General features: G+C 42.0%; 1 protein-coding gene and 1 long non-coding RNA gene across 17 annotated transcripts in view; one reads left to right on the top strand and one right to left on the bottom strand.

The window, feature by feature from the left end:
• Positions 1 to 11,934, top strand: part of PTPRF (protein tyrosine phosphatase receptor type F) — a 1,130,165-nt gene extending 1,118,231 nt beyond the window's left edge. For 10 of the 15 annotated variants that reach the window (XM_073544479.1, XM_073544478.1, XM_073544484.1 and 7 more), the window contains 14 exons: positions 1,213 to 1,328; positions 2,544 to 2,576; positions 3,431 to 3,528; positions 3,618 to 3,741; positions 3,821 to 3,996; positions 4,499 to 4,618; positions 5,199 to 5,353; positions 6,447 to 6,732; positions 7,298 to 7,476; positions 7,655 to 7,781; positions 8,043 to 8,168; positions 8,265 to 8,419; positions 9,741 to 9,876; positions 10,417 to 11,934. In XM_073544479.1, coding sequence (XP_073400580.1) covers positions 1,213 to 1,328; positions 2,544 to 2,576; positions 3,431 to 3,528; positions 3,618 to 3,741; positions 3,821 to 3,996; positions 4,499 to 4,618; positions 5,199 to 5,353; positions 6,447 to 6,732; positions 7,298 to 7,476; positions 7,655 to 7,781; positions 8,043 to 8,168; positions 8,265 to 8,419; positions 9,741 to 9,876; positions 10,417 to 10,485 — 1,900 coding nt within the window. In that variant the 3' untranslated portion in view covers positions 10,486 to 11,934. The remainder of the gene's footprint in view (positions 1 to 1,212; positions 1,329 to 2,543; positions 2,577 to 3,430; positions 3,529 to 3,617; positions 3,742 to 3,820; positions 3,997 to 4,498; positions 4,619 to 5,198; positions 5,354 to 6,446; positions 6,733 to 7,297; positions 7,477 to 7,654; positions 7,782 to 8,042; positions 8,169 to 8,264; positions 8,420 to 9,740; positions 9,877 to 10,416) is intronic. The other 5 variants (XM_073544488.1, XM_073544486.1, XM_073544487.1 and 2 more) reach the window with 1 other exon arrangement.
• Positions 8,340 to 20,573, bottom strand: part of LOC141048676 (uncharacterized) — a 63,202-nt gene continuing 50,968 nt past the window's right edge. Inside the window, exons 1-2 of one of the 2 annotated variants that reach the window (XR_012220108.1) lie at positions 15,837 to 16,018; positions 8,340 to 8,504 (exon numbers count right to left, since the gene is read on the bottom strand). This is a non-coding gene — a long non-coding RNA (uncharacterized lncRNA). Of the gene's footprint in view, positions 8,505 to 15,836; positions 16,019 to 20,573 lie in introns of those variants that run through there. The other variant, XR_012220109.1, reaches the window with a different exon arrangement.

The following is a 20,573-nucleotide window of genomic DNA, read 5'->3' as shown; positions in this document are numbered from 1 at the left end:
CAAATCTATATAAACAATGGGATGCAAACCTGGAGTATGTCAAGGAAATTGTATGAAGACAAGAAAAAGAGACGTACTACACACCAGGGATCACCAAAATATACAACAATATGAAATTCTTTATTCAGTTAGTCATAGAAAACACACACCAAAAAATAGATTAAAAACAAGCACACAAAGCCCCCTATTGAGTTCATTTTCTCCTGTTACAATTGTGAAAATAAAACATTTTGGGTTAAAGTAAAATTTTTGTGAAAAAAAAGTAAATTTTTTTCCTTCCATATTGCGTTAGTTTCTGTGAAGCACCTGAAGAGTTAATAAACTTCTTGAATGTGGTTTTGAATGGTGTCACTTTTGGGTATTTTCTGTTATATAGGCCCCTCAAAGTCACTTCAAATGTGAGGTGGTCCCTAAAAGAACAGTTTTGTAAATTTTGTTGGAAAAATGAGAAATTGCTGATCAACTTTTAAGCCTTCTAACTTCCTAACAAAAAAAAAAATGTTTAAAAAATGATGCAGATGTAAATTAGACATGTGGGAAATGTTATTTTCGTGTGACATAACTCTGGTTTAAGGGTATAAGAATTAAAAGTTTTAAAATTGCAACATTTTCATGAAATTCCCTATATTTTGACAAATAAACGCTAATCATATCAAGCAAATTTTACCAGTATTGTGAAGAACAATATGTCACTAAAAAAACTTTCAGAATCAGTGGGATCTATTGAAGCGTTACAGAGTTATTACAACAAAGTGACAAATTTCAAAAAATTTGGCCTGTTCACTGAGGTCAAAATTGTCTCTGTCACTAAGGGGTTAAAAATAGCCTTTTTGCCTGTAAACACAAATGTCTAATTCAACAATAATCACTGGATTACCAAATATTCTGGATCCTTTATATGAAAAAAAAATTAAGATTTACTGGTTAGTGCAGTAAGTATTAAGGGAGACAAACATAAACTACTACCATTATTTTTACTATTGTTCCTTTTTTTAATCTCTGAATTATTAATCACTACTGTTTTGTGAGTTTCTACATTGTCAAAATTTTGTGCCGCAAACAAGGCTCATAACAGAATTTCCTTATTAACAAATACTAAGGTAGAAGAATTTTACAGCATAAAGACTGGAAAGAGAACTGCAGTTTTGTTTCTTTTTTTTTACATTTCTTAACAGTTTTCTATTTTGAACACAAGATCTTATTTCTTTATAGAAAAAGAACCAACTCTCCCTCTAATAAAGAGGATCAAACACCAGGAGTCAAAGAATCCCTCTTGGGACATTCCTCTGATCCAGTGGAACTGAGGCGCCTGAACTACCAAACTCCAGGTACTTATGTCCTCTGTATTTTCAAAACTTTCCATTTTACTTTCCCATCATCATCTTCAGTTGTGAGGGGAAAAATGTTACGATTTTTTTACAATGATTCAACAAAAAAGATTCATAACAATGAACTGATCCATCTTGCACCCATGGAATTGGCAGCTGGAAATATGAGCAGTGAGCACTTTCTCTGACTACATGGAGCTATTCACAGATGCTAAGATTGTTACCTCAATTATAAATTGAGGCAATTTTTTTTTTTACGTTGGCTGCATACCCTCTTCTCCCTCCATCGATGTATTTTTTTTATTCCTGGATGTAAAAAATTTCATCAGAGCCGTTTTGATGTAAACTAATACCAGTGTGGTTACTGACCCTCGAGCTCTGACTCCTTCCCTAGAGCAGGATGCCTCTTTTTGGTTATTTTAAAATGTTCCCCTTTGTCCTCTAAAGCTGAATATACGCATGAAACAGCTATTGGCCAAATGGCAGGAAGGCAGTCATCGATCTCTCCCAACTCCCTCATAGACATGAGTGCTCAGTAGAGCATTTTGTGTGTTTTCAATGGGTAAAGAGGAAAAAGACACATCTGGCAGTGACTTATCTTTGAAAAAAAAAAAGGAATCTTGCCTTGAAATTCCATCTGCCCAATCCTTTTCATCTGATATCTGTTGGGGTAGAGTCGAGAGGCCCCCATACACATCAGATAGTCGGCTGTATCTGCCAACTTTTGTCCAAGCTAAGATTGTATTAATGTCAGGGATAGTGCTATCTTTTCTGCTTCCTGATATGAAATCTGTAGTAGGTAACATCTTCAGATGACAATCTTATTGCTAGAGATGGTAACAGGAGAACAAGGTCTCCGCCATAGGAGAGCTCCAATACTGATCATTCTTTCTAGGAGAGTACATGGAGGGTATATCGATCCAGTCAGGAGATGCCTCACAAACAGTGCACCCAATTGGAACAATAATGGTTTCCAGTGCAGCCTGTGTTTCATCTAAGCCCTCCTTGTTCTACTTCACCTATGTTCATAGTTATGATCTTACTCATGTGGAGTGTATATCTTACCCACTGCTACAAAAATGGTGGATGAGCACCCCTACTCCCAACCTGTTTTAACTACATATATTAGATCCAGTACCAAACAGACCCTCACTCCCATTTCAGCCGTCCCTCTAATTGCATTCTGTTCTTTTGCCGCTTTTGTTTTCCTTGCAGGTTCCAGTGTCCCCAGTTATCCGAATATTTCAAGTTAGTTTGACAATTTACCATAACCATTTAGCAAAGTTTTCACTCCCCTCATGCCCTACTCATTGCCAGCTCTTGCTTTCTTTCAATTTCCTTCACATTCTCTTCACCCCATGTCATACTCCTCCTCAGCTGGGCACTGCCTTTTGTTTTGTTCTCTGCGTATCCTGAATTTTGCCTCTGTTGTTGAGAAAATCAATCAGTGGGGGAAGATGTAGAGTAGTGATATGACAGGGTGTTAGGAGAGGTACTAGAGCAGGGACAGCTACTGGATCAGTCTGGAGCTTGGATCACACCCTTCTGAGACAGTATATTTGACTATTGTAATGTTTAATATTCCTGTCCTCTCTGACCCAATTCCTTGACGATTCTCATATCTATTGTGCATATGAGATGGAAATCTTCCTTTAATCACAACAAACTCTAAACTCTTCCAAAGTTGCATTTTTTTATGGTTTTAACCCTATGAAGTTGCTCTTCCTATTCCCTCCATATTCCCGTGAGATTGAATATTATGTCATATACTTGGTATGTCTTGACTGTCTTTATCATTGATCAAAGGCATTTCTGTCTACATTCACTCACTTCATTTCCAGGCATTGGTTATCTCCCTTTTTTTCCCTCTGTCTTCTTCACTGCACCGCATTACTGCATTAAAGTCTGTGGTGTGGATTTTCAAGGCGCCATGGGCTGCAGAGCATGCCAACATTCAGATGTATAATGCCGCTTCTCTCAGGGTTCTGCAGCATGCTGCGTGTTTATGGCTCTGCCAATCTGTCTGGCTGCACTGTCCATCTCCATTGTCATCTGCATGGCAGGAATTCTTTGTTTCTAATGTTTTCTTTCTATCCCCTCAGGTATGAGGGAACATCCACCGATCTCAATCAATGACCTCGCTGAGACCTTTGACCGCTTGAAGGCCAATGATGGACTCAAGTTCTCCCAGGAATATGAGGTGAGATCTGCATATTGTATACGTAGTTGTAAAGCTGCCATTACATTTTTTTTTTTAGTTCAATTTGGATTATTTCTTTTGTAATTTAGTCCATTGACCCTGGTCAGCAGTTCACATGGGAGCATTCTAACCTGGAGGTGAACAAACCAAAGAATCGTTATGCAAATGTTATAGCATATGACCACTCCCGTGTCATCCTCACCTCAGTTGATGGTAAGACCACAAGTTACCCACTATACAATTTCATAGTAGTCTGCCTTGCCAATTCTAAAGCTTTCTAATCTTTTCTCAGGTGTTCCTGGCAGTGATTACATCAATGGCAACTACATAGATGGTTACAGGAAACAGAACGCTTATATTGCCACACAAGGGCCACTACCTGAGACACTCAGTGATTTCTGGCGCATGGTGTGGGAGCAGAGGACAACCACCATCGTCATGATGACTCGTCTGGAGGAAAAATCTAGGGTCAGACATCATACAGAGGGAATATGCTGTGCCTGGTTTACAAACATGCTGCTCTTTGCTGCTAATGATAGTTATTTAGTAGAACTACATCCATGATAAATTAGCACATTTTATCTATAATTAAATACATCAATTATATATCATGTATAGCATTTAGATGCCATGACCACATCCCTTTCCTCATAGTAAAATACAGACATGGGAGGTTTGGGCAGGTATTTGACTGACGCTGGACACTTTAAGCCACAGCTAACTTGGAATTACTGTACAATTCTGATAATCTGGCATCCTTGACACAGTCAAGGTGATGTGTTAGAGGTAGTTCCCTGCTGGATTATCAGGATTTCTGGAACTCCATGTGCAGGACTAATGACATGTCACTGAATTTTCATACATATTGTAGATTTGTGATTTGATGTCTTTAAAATTAGGAGACTACTACCTTACAGTCTGACATTGATGTACGGATGTGTTTTATGGTATAATGTTATTTAATCCACAGGTAAAGTGTGACCAGTACTGGCCAAGCCGTGGCACAGAGACTTATGGAATGATCCAGGTTACCTTACTAGACACTGTAGAACTTGCCACATATACAGTGAGGACATTTGCCCTCTACAAGGTGAGTCGTCCTGAATATTCCCTGTATAATAGGCTATTTGGGGTCTTGTTCTATAACTAACAAACAGAACAGGTCACAGATTGGATCCACCCTTTCCCTGACAACCTGCTCAACACCCTCTTGCTTTTTCTCCCTAGAGAGAGATAAGACCGCACAATGCGGTAGAAGGTAGACAAGTAAATTAAGAGTCTAATGTTTTAATTTAATTTTCAATTATAATATAATTTTACGGTGCGCTGACTTTAATGAGAGAAACAAATGCAGATAGTGATGCTGAGTGAAACTTGATTTTGGATACCTATCTAGTGCACTGCAGGTCTCGAATTGCAGAACCAATCAACTATAATACAGACCACCTTATATAAACCTTATATAATATTCATAGTTAAAGCTGAGAATTTGTGTGTATTTTTGATTTGTTGTTTTGGGCAGTTAGATTGCTAGTTAGTCTCGTAAACTGTTATTTTCTGGGACCCTGTAAATTTGCTCATGGATTGAGTGCCCCATACTGACGATAATCCATAGTATTGTTATACCTGTGGTAAGTTCGTAAAAATGAGACTCTCTCAAATCCATACAGAATGGCTCCTGTGAAAAGCGAGAAATCCGCCAATTCCAGTTCATGGCGTGGCCGGACCATGGGGTCCCAGAATATCCCACACCCATTCTAGCTTTCTTACGAAGAGTTAAAGCTTGTAACCCCACAGATGCTGGTCCCATGGTTGTTCACTGCAGGTAAGGGACAAGTTCTAGTAATTATCCATTTATATCAGTAGGAAAAGTGCTTCATTTACATTGAGTGTCAGCAGCCCGTATACGGCCCCATTAACAGAGAGGCAGGAAAAGCGGCAATACATCCATGTATACTTCCGTCAGCAAATGGAGTTCTTGTCTACTGAAGAGGATCTGAACATGAACCAGAAAACCATCTAAATCTATTTCTCAGCTCCACTACAGAACCCTAATCACAAACAACATTAGATATATAAAGCTAAATAATAATAATAATGTCAGTCACAGACACTTACTGCAATTACCTGCATCCGTTCATTTCAAAACTTCATTTCTATTTTACCTTATTCCTGCACCGTTTACAAATGGAGAATGGCTTGTGGTTTCATAGGTAACACAAAATTACCAAAAACCATAATACAAAAATATATGTCTCTGTATAATAATTGCCTAACCGTTCCCTCTTTTTTGTGTGGTAACATAGTAACATAGTTTTGAAGGCTGAAGGAAGACCTTATGTCCATCTAGTTCAGCCTATTTTTAGTGCAGCTGTTCTGCCTTGTTGATCCTGGGGAAGGCAAAAAACCCACAGAGTAGAAGCCAATTGGTGTCCGGATTATAGATAATATATAAATGTCATTAATGTAAACCTGACATGTGATTCCTGCTGCCTGAACAAGACATTGGCTCGGTTATTTTAGCCAAGTATGTTTTACTCTGAAGTGCTTCTGTGTTTCATAGAAAACAGATTTAGAGAACCATGTGGCTCAGGTGACTAGTACAAGAGACTGGTCCTCAGCCCACTCCCATGAGTGACCGGTCTCTCCCTATAAACACAAGTGAAAAGACACCTATCACTAAAGGGGAGTTGGGGTGGTGTGGAGCTGCTGGGGACTTGCCTCTTGGACTAGTCATCTGAGCCACATGGTCCCCTGTCAGCCAAAGCGTTAAAAGATACTTGGCTGACATGACAGAGCCAGACTGTGATTCTGTGAACTCCTGGTTCGGGCAGCATGAATAAGCTGCCAGATTCCCTTTACATCTTTATTGTTGGTGGCTTGTGCCTACAGACTGATGGTCTCTCTCCTCTTGGCAGTGCTGGTGTGGGCAGAACGGGATGTTTTATAGTCATTGATGCCATGCTAGAGAGAGTGAAGCTGGAGAAGACAGTAGACATCTACGGTCATGTGACCTGCATGCGCTCTCAACGTAATTACATGGTACAGACTGAGGACCAGTACATCTTCATCCACGAGGCTTTATTAGAAGCAGTGATGTGCGGTAACACAGAAGTGCCGGCACGCAGCCTGTATGCACATATCCAGAAACTGTCTCAGGTCCCTCCAGGAGAGACTGTCACCTCCATGGAGCTAGAGTTTAAGGTATGCAGTTACCTCTACAGAAACACTGACTGACATTGAAACTAAAAGAATCAGAGCATTTATGTTCATTTTTTTATCTGGTTATTTTCAGCAAGAGTAGAGGTTATGGAGTTTATGTCCAGGAAGGTGCGAGATGGCCCTCTGGTATCAAGCCTAAGGCTGAGTTCACAGGTCCGCATTATACAGCTCCTGCTCAGGCTGCAATTCCTGGCCTGACTGTAGATCGCCTGACCCAAATTATCAGCCTCACATATGCCTATGAGGCTATTCGTTCAGGTCAGGAAACCAGAGGTCAGGCTGGGAAATGCGGCCCCAGCATCCACCAAATAATAACAAATTTGTGAATTCAGATTAACTCTTTGCTGTCAGATGAAACCTCACAGGTGACAAAGCCATTGTCTTATGTCCCATGTAGCAACAGCAGGGGAGTAATAATAGTTCTGTAATGTTTTAAAAAAGTCTGCATATACAACACTTTTGCTGTATCCCTCACCTTTTTCTAATGGTCTGTTAACTATACAAATACTGTTCAGTTGGTAAAATATATATATATATTTTTTTAAAGCTTTTGGCTAACTCGAAGGCTCACACCTCCCGATTTATCAGTGCCAACCTACCATGCAACAAATTTAAGAATCGGCTAGTGAATATAATGCCATACGAGATGAGTCGTGTTTGTCTTCAGCCAATACGTGGAGTTGAGGGGTCAGACTACATTAACGCCAGCTTCATTGATGGCTACAGGTAATATTTCCTCAGTAGTGAGAGATGCTGTGGGTGTTTAACTTAAATAGATGCAGTTCATTCACTGCTCATAAAACAGAAATGTCCTTGATCTCCGCATAATGGCCACAGCTGTTGGGTCTGGTGGACATACGCTGACTCTCAGCCTCATCTGTTATTTCTGCACAATATTTTGCAGGCAACAGAAAGGGTACATTGCTACTCAGGGACCCCTGGCAGAGACCACTGAGGATTTCTGGCGCATGCTGTGGGAGCATAATTCTACTATTGTGGTGATGCTGACGAAGCTGCGTGAGATGGGACGGGTAAGGAACAGCTTTGATAGATCCAAGGGGAACTAAAATGAGGTTAAAGTTAATATGGATCTGAAATGGCCTTAGGACCTTGCTGCTTTTCCTGAAACATTACTTAGGGTAAATGTTTTCCTGATTTCAGTCTCTCATCACTTGTTTGTTCATCTATAATAACAGAAGAATACATTTTTATGATTGTCTTGCTATTTCTGGGGTCATAGACTAAGCTGTAAAATTCCACATGACTACATACATATATATTACTCTCTGCAGGAGAAGTGTCATCAGTACTGGCCTGCAGAACGCTCTGCGCGGTACCAGTATTTTGTGGTGGACCCCATGGCTGAGTATAACATGCCTCAGTACATCCTGCGCGAGTTCAAAGTGACAGATGCAAGGGTGAGGCTCATAATTATTAACAGAAAAGTAGGTAACTCAAGTTAGTGGGTTTTTTTTTTAAAAAAAACTTATTTACTTACGGTTTTCTGACTTTAGGATGGACAGTCTCGGACAATCAGACAGTTTCAGTTCACAGACTGGCCAGAGCAAGGAGTGCCAAAAACAGGAGAAGGCTTCATCGACTTTATTGGACAAGTACATAAGACCAAGGAGCAGTTTGGACAGGATGGACCGATAACTGTTCACTGCAGGTACATATATTCTGGATTTCAGGTGCATTATATTTTCATACAAGAAGCACAGAGTAAGGCCTCATTCAGACATCCATATTTATCCCTACAAGAAAAACAAACTTATTATGACTGTGGTCAGTTTTTCTTATACATGGAGAAAAAAAAAGTTGCTCCACCTTCTACTTTCAGACCATCTATGAAAATCTGGCCCAACTGGGATGTCCTCAGAGTGTGCTACATTTTTTTTTTTTTTTCATGGACCCATTCACTTGCATTGCTGATTTTTATCCAACCCTCGGATCAAAATCGGATATGTCTCTGATTTTTTTTGCAGACTGCGAAAAATCATGGACATGTGAATGGCTCCATAGACTATCAGAGGTATGAGTGCTATCTGTGGAAAACCATGGCTATCACTTGTACGTGAAAAACAGACACGTTAATGCATCCTCATAGTTAGGGTGTGCTCATATATAGTGTATAAGCTGTGGCTTTACTGGCCGGAAATGCCACAGTGTATTATGGGTGGCAGAATTATGGATGAGATTTTATTAAATATCATCCACAGTCTGTAGATAAAAATCCGCACTGATATATGGTAATTTACACTGCAGATTTTCACTGAGGGTCTCATACATTGCAGTGCAGATTGTGAAATGTATGGCAACACAACTTCAACTCTGCAATTTGCAGTGGTTTCACCAAGCAATGTGTGGTAGGTTTTTCCAGCTGAAAATATGACCCTTTTGAATGTAGTCTTGGGTAACATGCACAAGGTCAGTTAAGCTGCAGGTCATTGCTGATATTACAAGTCTTTCAAGGTATGTGCAGACGATCAGTAAACACTGCGGGTTTGATGTTGTACACTTGTGCAGCATCCAACCCGCAGTGTCCAGATGTTACAGCATAGGGGATTTTAAGAAATCCCATGCCCACTATGCGTCCACAGACGCCCATGGCTCACCCGTGGAGACGAACATGCGGTGCGTCTCTCCAGCCCATTCCATGTCAATTTCTCTTGCTGAGACGCGAGCCTCTGCAAGAGCAATTTCACCCATACGATGTATTGAATGCGGTGAATCCGCATGTTTCAGTGAACACATGCGGATTCACCTGCGTTCAATAGCCGGCAGGGCTTTGGGTGCAGCGAACATGAGCTGCGTCCAAAAAGCTGCCATTTCCAGATCGTGTGCACATACCTTCAGTGGATTTGCATTACAGATGTTACCAACATCAAATTAGATAAATTAAATCTACGGCAAATCCACAGCAAAACCGGCAAGTTATATTTAGACGGTGTTATCCTAAAGAGAGTATTAACATGCAGTGTCTATGACAGTGCCGGCGTGGGCCGAACTGGAGTCTTCATCACGCTCAGCATTGTCCTGGAGCGGATGAGGTATGAAGGAGTGGTGGACATGTTCCAGACTGTGAAGACTCTAAGAACACAGCGACCGGCTATGGTACAGACAGAGGTGAGGAACTTGCACCTACTACTGAATGTGTTTTTAGAGTTTAATTTTTATTCTGAACTAATAAATACCTCCCAGTTTTAAACTTCATAAGTGAAGCTATTGGATTGTACATGGTTTGGGTCCTGCTGGCCACTCTTTTTTAGCCATTAGATCATTTTACTCCGATTAAAATAAAACAAACAGGAAATCTAAATGATGTATAATAAGACATATGGATAAAGATTGTGTATTCAAACTTTTTTATGCTACAAGACTCAAGTGTATAGTAGTAAGTTGTGTCAGATATGTAACAAAGCCAGCCCATGTTCAATTGTGCACAGAATTGATGGAGACAGTCAGTGAGATGATGGCTATTTGTATTATGGCTGCAATTCTTGACCCAATTGCGTGTCTTGCGACCCATATAAACAGCGTTATGGACGTATATGATGCTGTTCGTTTAGGTCCCAAAACTGCTGGTCTTGCAGCTGAAATATGGTCCAGAAAATGCTGAACTATGCTTGTGTGAATCTTTTCTGAATCTTTTCTCTTTCTCGCCAGGACCAGTATCAGCTGTGTTACAGAGCTGCATTGGAGTACCTAGGCAGCTTTGACCACTATGCAACATAACTACCGCTTACCCACTGGCCGAGCTGGGAGTAATATGCGTCCAGGGACTATGGCATTGGACTCGTCACCCTGTGTCGAGCCCTCCTTCTCCAGACGCTGTTCCCACCTCATCATGAGATAATGCAAAGCTTTTGCAAGACTTGCTTGGGATTTCAGCACAATTCATTCCTTGTTCCCTTCCATACAGGTCTTGCTTCTCTGGTCCCATGTATGGCACACAGGAAAAGAAGTAATTTGTTTTTCTATTATTTTTAATCATTTTTTTTAGAATACTTTTCTTATTTTAAGTCTGGTATTCCTGTAGGGAAGCCGTTTTTTTTTTTCAGTTCATTTTATTATTATAATTTTTTTATTCTTTAAAATAATGATAGCGCTAAGGGAAAAGATTCCTTTAAAGAAAATGTCATTCCAACTGCAGGAACTTCAGTGCTGTGTGCCGAGCTCCCAGAGAAGAGGGGACAGGTCCTTGATGGCTCAATAAGCACATTCTAATTATTACTACAACGACCTGGGAGATGAGCGAGCACTCACAGAAAAGCTGACAGTACATGGAGACACTGAAGAATTAAGCAGATTATCCCAAATGAAGAAATTACTTAGGGTGGCTGGTTTGTGGACCGGTGTTCTTGATGTTTCTCATCTCATCTGAAGTGTAATTGCACAGGAGCCGATAAAAATCTACAGCGCATAATCACTGACTTTAGCACAAAGGTTGGACAATGAGGGACCAAGTTAAATCGACATTGCCCAGTTCTTTAGATTTTTACATTATATACTCAACTTTTTTTTTTTTGAGCCAGCATCCATTTGGCACAGCTCGCCTGGTGCGAGAGATGGGTAGAAGAGGTGTGGTGGTACCAGAGGTTGCTGAATAAAACAGTATATATTTGTTCAAAAATGTAGGATGACCTGAAGGATATATTTTCTTTTACTGAGTTATATTAGTTTTTAGGTGAATTTCAGAAGGGTGCCACATAACGATTAGCTTCTGGCTAGAACACGATAACATTTTTGTTATAATGTGCAGCATTTCAGAACTTCTACTAAACATGTCCCAGAAAAAAAGTAAAAGAAAAACAAAAAAGTGTACTTATGAACGGTACTCTGTATTACTAAAAGTTATAACTGAGGGCTGATGAAAGAAATAAAGGTGGTGGAGAACCCTTAAAATTGTATTACATAATGTATTTGGCTGGGGACTGATCTGACCGCTGTCTCTCTAATGTTGGATAAGGAAATCATTTTTACCTTGTGTATACATTAGTGCTGTTAGGAGTTTGCTCCGTTGTATACAGTATGTTTTCTATTTGTTAATAAAAATGAGAAAAAAGCTATATTAAAAAAAAAAAATACAACATAAAACTCAGCCTACTAATAACAGCATCTTTACCGAAGAAAAGAAAAAAAAGTCTCAATGTTAATAAATTTGAATAATCGGGTTTCATACAACTTTGTGCAACGTGTATGGTGTCTGCAGTTTGAGTGGAAGAATTGGTGCATCTGTAACCAGCAGCATGTGCCATCGACAAGGCTTCACATAAGATTCAGTTATCCATACAATGGTGCGGTTTGGTAACAAGATAAGGCACGAGAAAATCACTGGTATTGATGAATCAATGGTCTTGGTAAGGGGGAATGGTGGAGTCAGATGCTTTTGATTCATGAAGCGGTGCATGCCTCGTCATGAATCTGGAGCGTATGACGAGTGGCGTTGGCCACACCAGAAATCTCACTCCAGACTGGTCATGAATTAGATGAGCTGTGGTATCATACCCCCGTCCTACCCCAGCTCTGTCCAAATTTTGTGGCTTGTCAAAACTTTTATGCCACTTATTGAAGTAAAAGCTTTGATTAATCAAGGCCACTGTTTCCCCAATCAAAATCGTCATGGGTTCCCTGAAAACTGAAGTTTTCAACCGTGGGACTGAAATTCTTAGCAAGGAACCTGCCATCAGATTAATGATACCCAAACCACAGGCCACAAATCAGACACTGACTGCACAATTGAAGCTGGGTAAAAGCCAGCCAGGGATTATGGGTTTTCTTTTTAAAGTGACTTTCCTATTTTTACCAGTTTTGACTTTTTTTTTTAAGCAAAATGTGTGTTCTGCTAAAATGTTGTAACATTTGTGGGTGGAGGATGAGAAGGTGCAAACAAGGATGCATAAAATCACTCTGGAGGGGACTATTCAACATTTGTCTACTTTTTTAAAACATTGCAATTGATGAATCATCCAAAACAATCTTCAAACCCTGCCGACAATCACAAACATGAAAGCACGTAAAATAGACTTTACAAAAAGATGCAAATTAAAAGAATAAGGTGAAAATGATAAACACCAAAAAAGGGCACAAATTGATCACATGCCCTCTTCTCCAAATCTCTTCATCTTCCTATTGTGTAGGTGAAGAATGAAGCAACCCTCCTCTAATTAATAAATCCATTGTATTCAGAAATGATGCGATATTTTGGTTACATTTCAGTGCAGCCTTCATTAAAGGGGTTTATCCATGACTTTTATCATCTTTGCTATAGGGCTAAGAATAAACAGGCAAGATAGTTGCTAACTACCTGCTTGTTCTGCATGGAGAATTGTGTCTGTCAACGGGGCATCTCTGGAGACGTTATGCTGATTGTCAGCTGGCTGCCAAACTGTGGGGAACTGGCTGTCAATCAGCATAGCGAAAGAGAAGCAGCTGCTCCATTAACATGTCAGTGAAAGCCATAGATCTGCTCTGAGCCAGCAGAGATCGGCACTGGGAAGAACAGGCAGGTCATTTTAAGAACCAATAGGATGTTCATTTAGCCACATGCGCGAAAATAAAAGATCGAGACTATGGTCTACCAAATTGCATACCCCCAATTTTTTCATAGGAAGGCTGGGAGTGCTTTTCTTTTCATTCTATGTAAACACAGCAACCACCAAATGGAGTGGGGCAGAGAGAAGTATTAAAAAATGCTTTGAAAAATATTAACATTTTGAGACTTTTGTTTTTCTATCATCAATTTTGCCCAGTTCCCCCAAGATGGGCAGGTTGTGGACAGAGTTCTACAGCTCGTCTAATCCCCAATGCTGCGGCATGCCTTATGTCAGACTGGAGTCCTGGAGATGAGCATCTGACTAAATGGTGTGCACAAGATTCATTAAGAGGCAAAGAGCCTTTGTAAAAGGGTTATCCAGGACCAGTTTATATTTCTGCTATTGGGCCTAAGATCTAACATGCAGATACTTGCTAACTACCTGCCTGTTCTATTCAGCGCCGGCTTAGATCCAGCTGCTTTGTCAACGTGATGTCATCGGAAGCTGCAAGAGTGGTCCGTGATCTCTGTAAGCTGGCAAAGATAGGCGATGGCATAACAGGGCGGTAGCCCATTGTATAAAAAAAAAAAAAAAAAAGCTCTGGATAACCCCTTTAGTGAAACTGCCGTCTCTAAAAATTTGGGAGAGAATGGCCCCAATTTATCAAGAAAGTTAAACCACACCTGACTGCAATAATGTAACCAGTGTCTGATTCAGGGTATGTGCACACTTTGCGGTTTCTGCAGCGTTTTTGGCTCTGCAGAAACGCAGCAGATTCTGCTGCGTTGTACAGTACCTTTATTTCCTATGGAAATAAAAAAAAGCTGTGCACATGCTGCGTTTTTTCCGCGGTTTTCAAAACGCAGCATGTCAATTGTTTGGTGCAGAAACGCTGCAGTTTTACACCTCATCCATTATGAGGTGTAAAACCGCAGTACTTTGTCCTGCGGATTTCCTGCGGTTTTCTCTACAAAATCCGCAGAGACAAAAAAACTATGTGTGCACATACCCTCATGTTGCCTATGGTTCACCTAATGGCAGCTTCTCTTTAAAATCCTATTCCCTACATAACATTACATTACATGAATACAGCAGGAGTCCTCATGAACACGGCAGAGAGTAAAGCAAGGCACGCTGGGTGGTCTCATATTACAGAGCTATTCTCCAATACAATAACTTCATAATATAGCATCTGATGAAATGTGGTACAGTTTTTTTTTTCATCTTTAGAATTCATATTGAATCTAACCGAAAGAGCCTCTTTATGCCTATGATTTCAGATGGATACACATATAGAGCTGGGGTAGGGGTCATGGACTGCTACAGGTTCCATATTATAACTCCATGTAACTTGTAAAAAATCTTACTATGGCCATGGGATTGCGGCTTCATACTCATACATGGCTTGTAAGAGAAAAAAGCTCATGCAGGAGTCTGTGGATCTTAATTGTCTCATCATTAGGAAGTGAAACAACGTCACCGTACAGTGTGCACAGACAATACTATGCCTTTATCTGTACGAACCTGTATGTGCTCTGTATCAGCCACAAATCTCTTAAAGGGGGTTTTACACATAGCAATATCGCTAAAGCGTCACCGATTTGGTGACACAGCAGCGATATCGCTATGTGTGATACTTACCTCCAACCAGCTCCCCCGCTGTCTGTCGCTGATCGCGCAGCTCCATTTCTCGTCGGGCGCTTCCTGCTGACGAGCGACGCGGGCGGGAGGCCGTCAGGATCGCCACGTTGGAAAGGTAAGTAACGACCGCTGCATCGCTGTGAGATCTGCCTGTGTGGCAGCTCACTAGTGACCATTTAGCGATGCACCAGCGATCCTGACCGGGTCGTATCGTGGTCGGGATCACTGGTGCATCGTTAATGTGAAGGGGCCTTAAGAGTATGATATTTTACGAAAACGTAAGCGTGATTATCTAATGTTTTCATATTTTGTCCAAGGTATTGTAGTATTTGACACTTTTGAGCAGCAGAGAGATCCCTTTTCTTTCCCATATTGCTTGAAACCTGAGGCCTGCTTAATATTGTGTAATGTTCTTTTTAATTAGTTTTCCTTTAATTGGGTTCACCTGGCAAACTAATTATCTCAGGTGTTTGATTGTTTTCAGTGATACAAAGAGCCCTGACACACAAACCATCCATAAGCTTATTTGAAAATGTAAAAAAAAAGTACATCTTTATGACACTATTATGATTTTCATAATTATTTGGAACATGGTGTAGACCATCTATTAGCTAGCTTTACTTTCCCCTAATCCAGCGCTCACGTGTACTTACTACTGCAAAGAGAGAAGTATCTAGCTCTCTAATTGCAATGCTGGCCATGTAGTGTTGTGGGTTCCCGATCTGCAGGACGGGCCCATTTTGGGTGACATTAGGAGCACTGATGAGCGCTTTTGACACTAAATTGCTTTTAATAAAATCACCAATCTGGGGCTACCCGCTCTTATTTATTAAGTAAAAAGGGTGGTTAGAGATTGGCGTCAGACTCTTCAAGAGTAAGTATTAATGTGATCCTGCCTTCCTCTCTTACCTGCTGTACTCAGTGGTTGCAGTGACCCGGCTTTAGACAGTTTGATTGCCCTCTTGAGTGATGTGCACAATAGCCTTCTGTATGCTCCAATTTCCATCTCCAGGGCTGACACTGATTTCTGTGGTGGAAATGATCAGGAAGCAGAATGTATCTGCTGCGTATTGATTAGGAAATGTGGGACATGTATTATTTCCCGGGTAGCAGCATTTTTGTCACATAATAAATATCAACAGTCGCACCTATAAAAAAGTTTGGAAGGTCATTATTAGGGCTGTGGTGGGGAGAAGTAAAACTTGTTAATAAATGATAAATACATATAATCCACGTCTATGAATCCAACTGAATCCTTCTACTGTAAATCCTACAAAAATCTCAACAAGATAAGACTGGCTATGTATAAGTTAGTCTATGGCCGGGTTTACACCAGTCTGTCAGCACAACAGTTCCCTACACTCTCCCACCTTCTTGTTTTCCCTCTTTCTTCACCCTCCTCTTCTTTAATTGACAGCTCTGGCTTTATGGAGCTCGAGAAGGGCAGAGATAGATGGAAAACAAGTATGTAAGAAGGTGCACTTTAATGTTTGTCTGTGCCAAGGATGCACTGAACGCCTGTACCTGGTTTGAACAGGAAAGATGTATATCTTTGTACCGTGTTAAGGTACTGTCACACTTAGCGATGTACCAGCGATATGACGCGGTCAGGATCACTGGTGCATCGCTAAGTGGTTGCTAGTGAGCTGCCACACAGGCAGATCTCACCAGCGACATCGCTGGGGACGGGGGTCGCTACTTACCTGTCACACTAGGCGATCCTGCGTCCTCCCGCCAAGCTCCACGCATCGCTCGTCGTCACAGCAGGAAGCTGACGACGAGAAACAGTCCAGCCTGTTCTCGCGCGATCAGCGATAACCAGCGGGGGAGCGGGTTGTAGGCAAGTATCACACATAGCGATATCGCTATAACGTCACAAGTTAGGGTACCGTTACACCTAGCGATGCACCAGCGATCCCGACTAGCGATATGACGCGGTCAGGATCGCTAGGTGGTCGCTAGTGAGCTGCCACACAGGCAGATCTCACCAGCGACATAGCGGTGGTCGGGGAGCACTACTTACCTGTCAGACGCGGCGATCCTGACGTCCTCCCGCCCGGCTCCACGCGTCGCTCGTCGGCGCCATAGGAAGCGGCCAACGAGGAATGGTCCAGGAGCTTCTCGCGCGATCAGCGATAACCAGCGGGGGAGCCGGTCGGAGGCAAGTATCACATGTAGCAATATCGCTGCAACGTCACAAAATTGGTGACTTTACAGCGATATTGCTTGCGATATCGCAGTGTGTAACGGGGGCTTTATAGCGATATTGCTAGGGATATCTCTTAGTGTGACAGGTCCTTTAGCCAGTAGATAGAAAAATATTCAGAATTGAGAATCAACCACTGAGGACTCTCAATTCTGAATATTTTTCCTGGTTTGAACAGTCATTCTGTGCTAATAGAGTCCTTTAAAACATCTAATAGTCTCTTAATACAGGTCGGCTGCTTCAGATGTACATACATTGATCAGTAATCGATCGATAAGTACGCATGGACTGCCATTGTTATCGTCATTACATGTCCTGGATTATATAGAACGTTGTGCTGCCACGAACCATGATTTTTAAGCACGCAAAAAAAATCATTTTGCCCAACAAACAAAACACCAATGATCATCAGCCTGTACCTATTTAGACTGCACAATTATCATGATATGAGCTCTTGTAGGCCGGGGTCACACCAGTGTGATGCGAGAAACTCGCACAAGTCTCTTGCCTTAATACCCGGCCCTGCCGCCATCACTCAGACCGGAGTGTGCGGCTGCATGTATTTCTATGTAGCCGCACACTCTTCTGCCCCGACTGCCGGGTATTGAGACAAGAGACCTGTGCGAGTTTCACGCATCACACTCGCAAGTGTGACCCCGGCTTTAGGAACTCTTTCATGATAATTGTGCAGTGTAAATCCAGCTTAAAGCACCATTCCAGCGTGTTTTTTTCTTTATTTCAGAGCTGGAGTAATATCTCTAATCCATATTCTCTGCCCCTTACCAGCCGCCGTGTTCAGTAGAGATGAGTGAACTTTATAAGGTTCGGTTCAGCAAACGCCTCAATGTTTCCCAAACATTATAGCCAAACAGTTCATCAAACACACCCAAACCCCACTGAATTCACTGGGAAGCAATACCAAGCGCATACATAATACCTTCGGGGGGGGGGGGGGGGGGGGGGGCAAATAGCTGTCAAAACAGCTGAAATTAGAGCAGACATGAGGAAAAGTGACAATTGACCCAGAGTACAAATAGTATTATTGTGCAGCATGGGACAGGGCTTGGACCAGCATTTCAAGCTGAAACATTGATCAGTAACATGTGGATGAGTGACAGGTGTAGGCTTGGTGCTCTGAGAGGCCTGCCAAATTCAGGCAACACACATGAAGAGACCCAGCTTGGTGTCCAAACATTTTAAAAAATTAGAGGCAGACACCAAGAAAAGTGGCATCACTTGACCCACAGTGCAAATTTGATCATGGCACAACAGCAGTCAGCCATGGGACATGCATGTGGTATCAAGGGTCTGGACCGGCCTTTATAGTTTTTAATTTAAGTTTAAGTTAAGATGAGGTGGATGAGGGACCGATGTAGGCCTGCTGTGCTGGGAGGCCTGATACCTCATGCAACAGCTCAAACTGTTCAGCCACACTCAGGTGGCACAAATATCAGTTTCGTAGACTACTATTGTTATAAGCATTTAAGGATAGTAACACAGGCAGTTGACTGAAAGTAAGTGTAGGCCTGCCGGACTAGGAGCCATACTGCTACAGCCAACACACATGAAGAAGACCCAAGTTGGAGTCTCCACATTTTAAAAATCTAATTGGCACACACTAGTAAAGTGCCATCAATTTCCCCAGAGACGAAATAGTATAATAGGCCTCTGATATCCCTTCCACTACAGGCAACCCACCAGATGGAGACCCAACTCCACATTTCAAAAAATTGTTAGTAACAGTAGCAACAGCAGGCACAGAAACCACAACAAAATTGTCACAGACTGCAATAACACGAGATCAATGCAGCACACTAAAAACTACACCATCGCCTAGTCTGCACAGACTGTGACTGGGGTGTAAAAGTCATTGGAGATACATGACTTGTTCATCGTGATGAAAGTTAGACAGTCTACATTTTCAGGGGACAGCCGGATGCACTTATCCATCAGGAAGCCACCAGGAACGCTGAAGACACGTTCTGAGAGAAAGCTGACTACTGGGCATGACAAAACCTCCAAGGTGTGACAGGAGAGCCACTCTTCCATTTTTGAAGACCAAAATGCAAAAGGGTCCAAATTCCCCGATGGCATTGATATTGAGCTTGAGATACTCTTGCACAATCCCCTCTAGTCGTTCACAACGCGTCAGACTTGTATCTGTTCTGCTGGTGCACGGGCTGGTCGAAAAAAATGTGTGAAACGACTCACAGAAATTGCTTCTGCCACTTACAGTGCTGCTGCTGTTTCTGCGTTGCCGACTCAACATTACTGGGATTAGAAGTCTATAAGTACGATGCACACTGTGTGCCTCACTGCTGTCTTGGGGAAAACCACTTTTAAGATTCTCTGCAAGCATGTTTCAATACTCTAGCATGTACGCGCTCCTTTCCAGGGGGGAAGCATCTGGCAAAATTTACTTTTGTACCGTGGATCTAACAGTGGCAACCCATTAGTCAGCACTATTTCTAATCCTAACAATACGGGTATCATGCTGCTAATAATGCAGCAAGAATGCGCTCGTGTCAGGCGCTTCCATGAGGTTCAAGTCCATGGTGTGTTGGCACTCAAGCTTGCTTCCTCCCTCTGTCTGTCCCCCCCCCCCCCCCAACAACCACATCCTCTTCATCTCTTGACTTGCGTGCCCACCACCTTTTCCCCTTCATCCTCCATTTGTTCCTCGGCTCCAGCATCTTCACTAACAATTTGTCTGTTACCATGATCCACCCTCGATCACTGTATTCCACCCTCCCGTGGCACACGCTTGTGCGACGACAGTCTGGAACTTAGACATTGTTATCCCTTCCACATTCTCCTCTGCTTCCATCTCTTCCTCTGGGACCAACACCTCCTCTCACGGATAATTTTAAGACTATTTAAAGTGTGCTCCAGCATGTAGATGACTGGAATAGTGGTGCTGATGACGTCTGTTAGCGCTAACCATCTTAGTAACCATTTCAAAATTGTGCAGAAGGGTGCAGAGGTCCTTCATCTGTGTCCATTCCACAAACCTGATTTGCACCACATCCGTACTTCTTAAGCCCAGGCTATTCAAAAGGACATTTGCACCAGGCCTCATCACTGCTGCCAGTCACTACAACATGTGGAGAGTGGAATTCCACTATGTCAGCACATCTCATATCAAACAGTTAAACGGTAAGCCGAAAGACCTCTATAGTGATGCAAGTCAATGACCTGCGGGGAGTGAATGGTGGAAGTGAGCAGATAGTGACTGTGCTTTCTGCAGCAGCGTATCCAGGCCGGACAATGGCGGAGAAATGCTGTACCATCAGGTTGAGGATGTTAATCATAGAAGGCACGTGTGTGAGGTTGCCCTTGCATAAGGATACCACCAGGTTAGCACAGTTATCGCACACGGCATTCCCTGGCTCCAGGTTCAGTGGAGACAGCCATTGCTCAAACTCGGCTTGGATAGCTGT

Source organism: Dendrobates tinctorius, unplaced genomic scaffold (genome assembly GCF_039654945.1).
Source record: "Dendrobates tinctorius isolate UK_male_01 unplaced genomic scaffold, ASM3965494v1 ptg000138l, whole genome shotgun sequence".
Taxonomy (NCBI): Eukaryota; Metazoa; Chordata; class Amphibia; order Anura; family Dendrobatidae; genus Dendrobates; species Dendrobates tinctorius.
The sequence above is the reverse complement of the archived record's forward strand: the minus strand, read 5'-3'. Positions and strand labels throughout refer to the sequence as shown.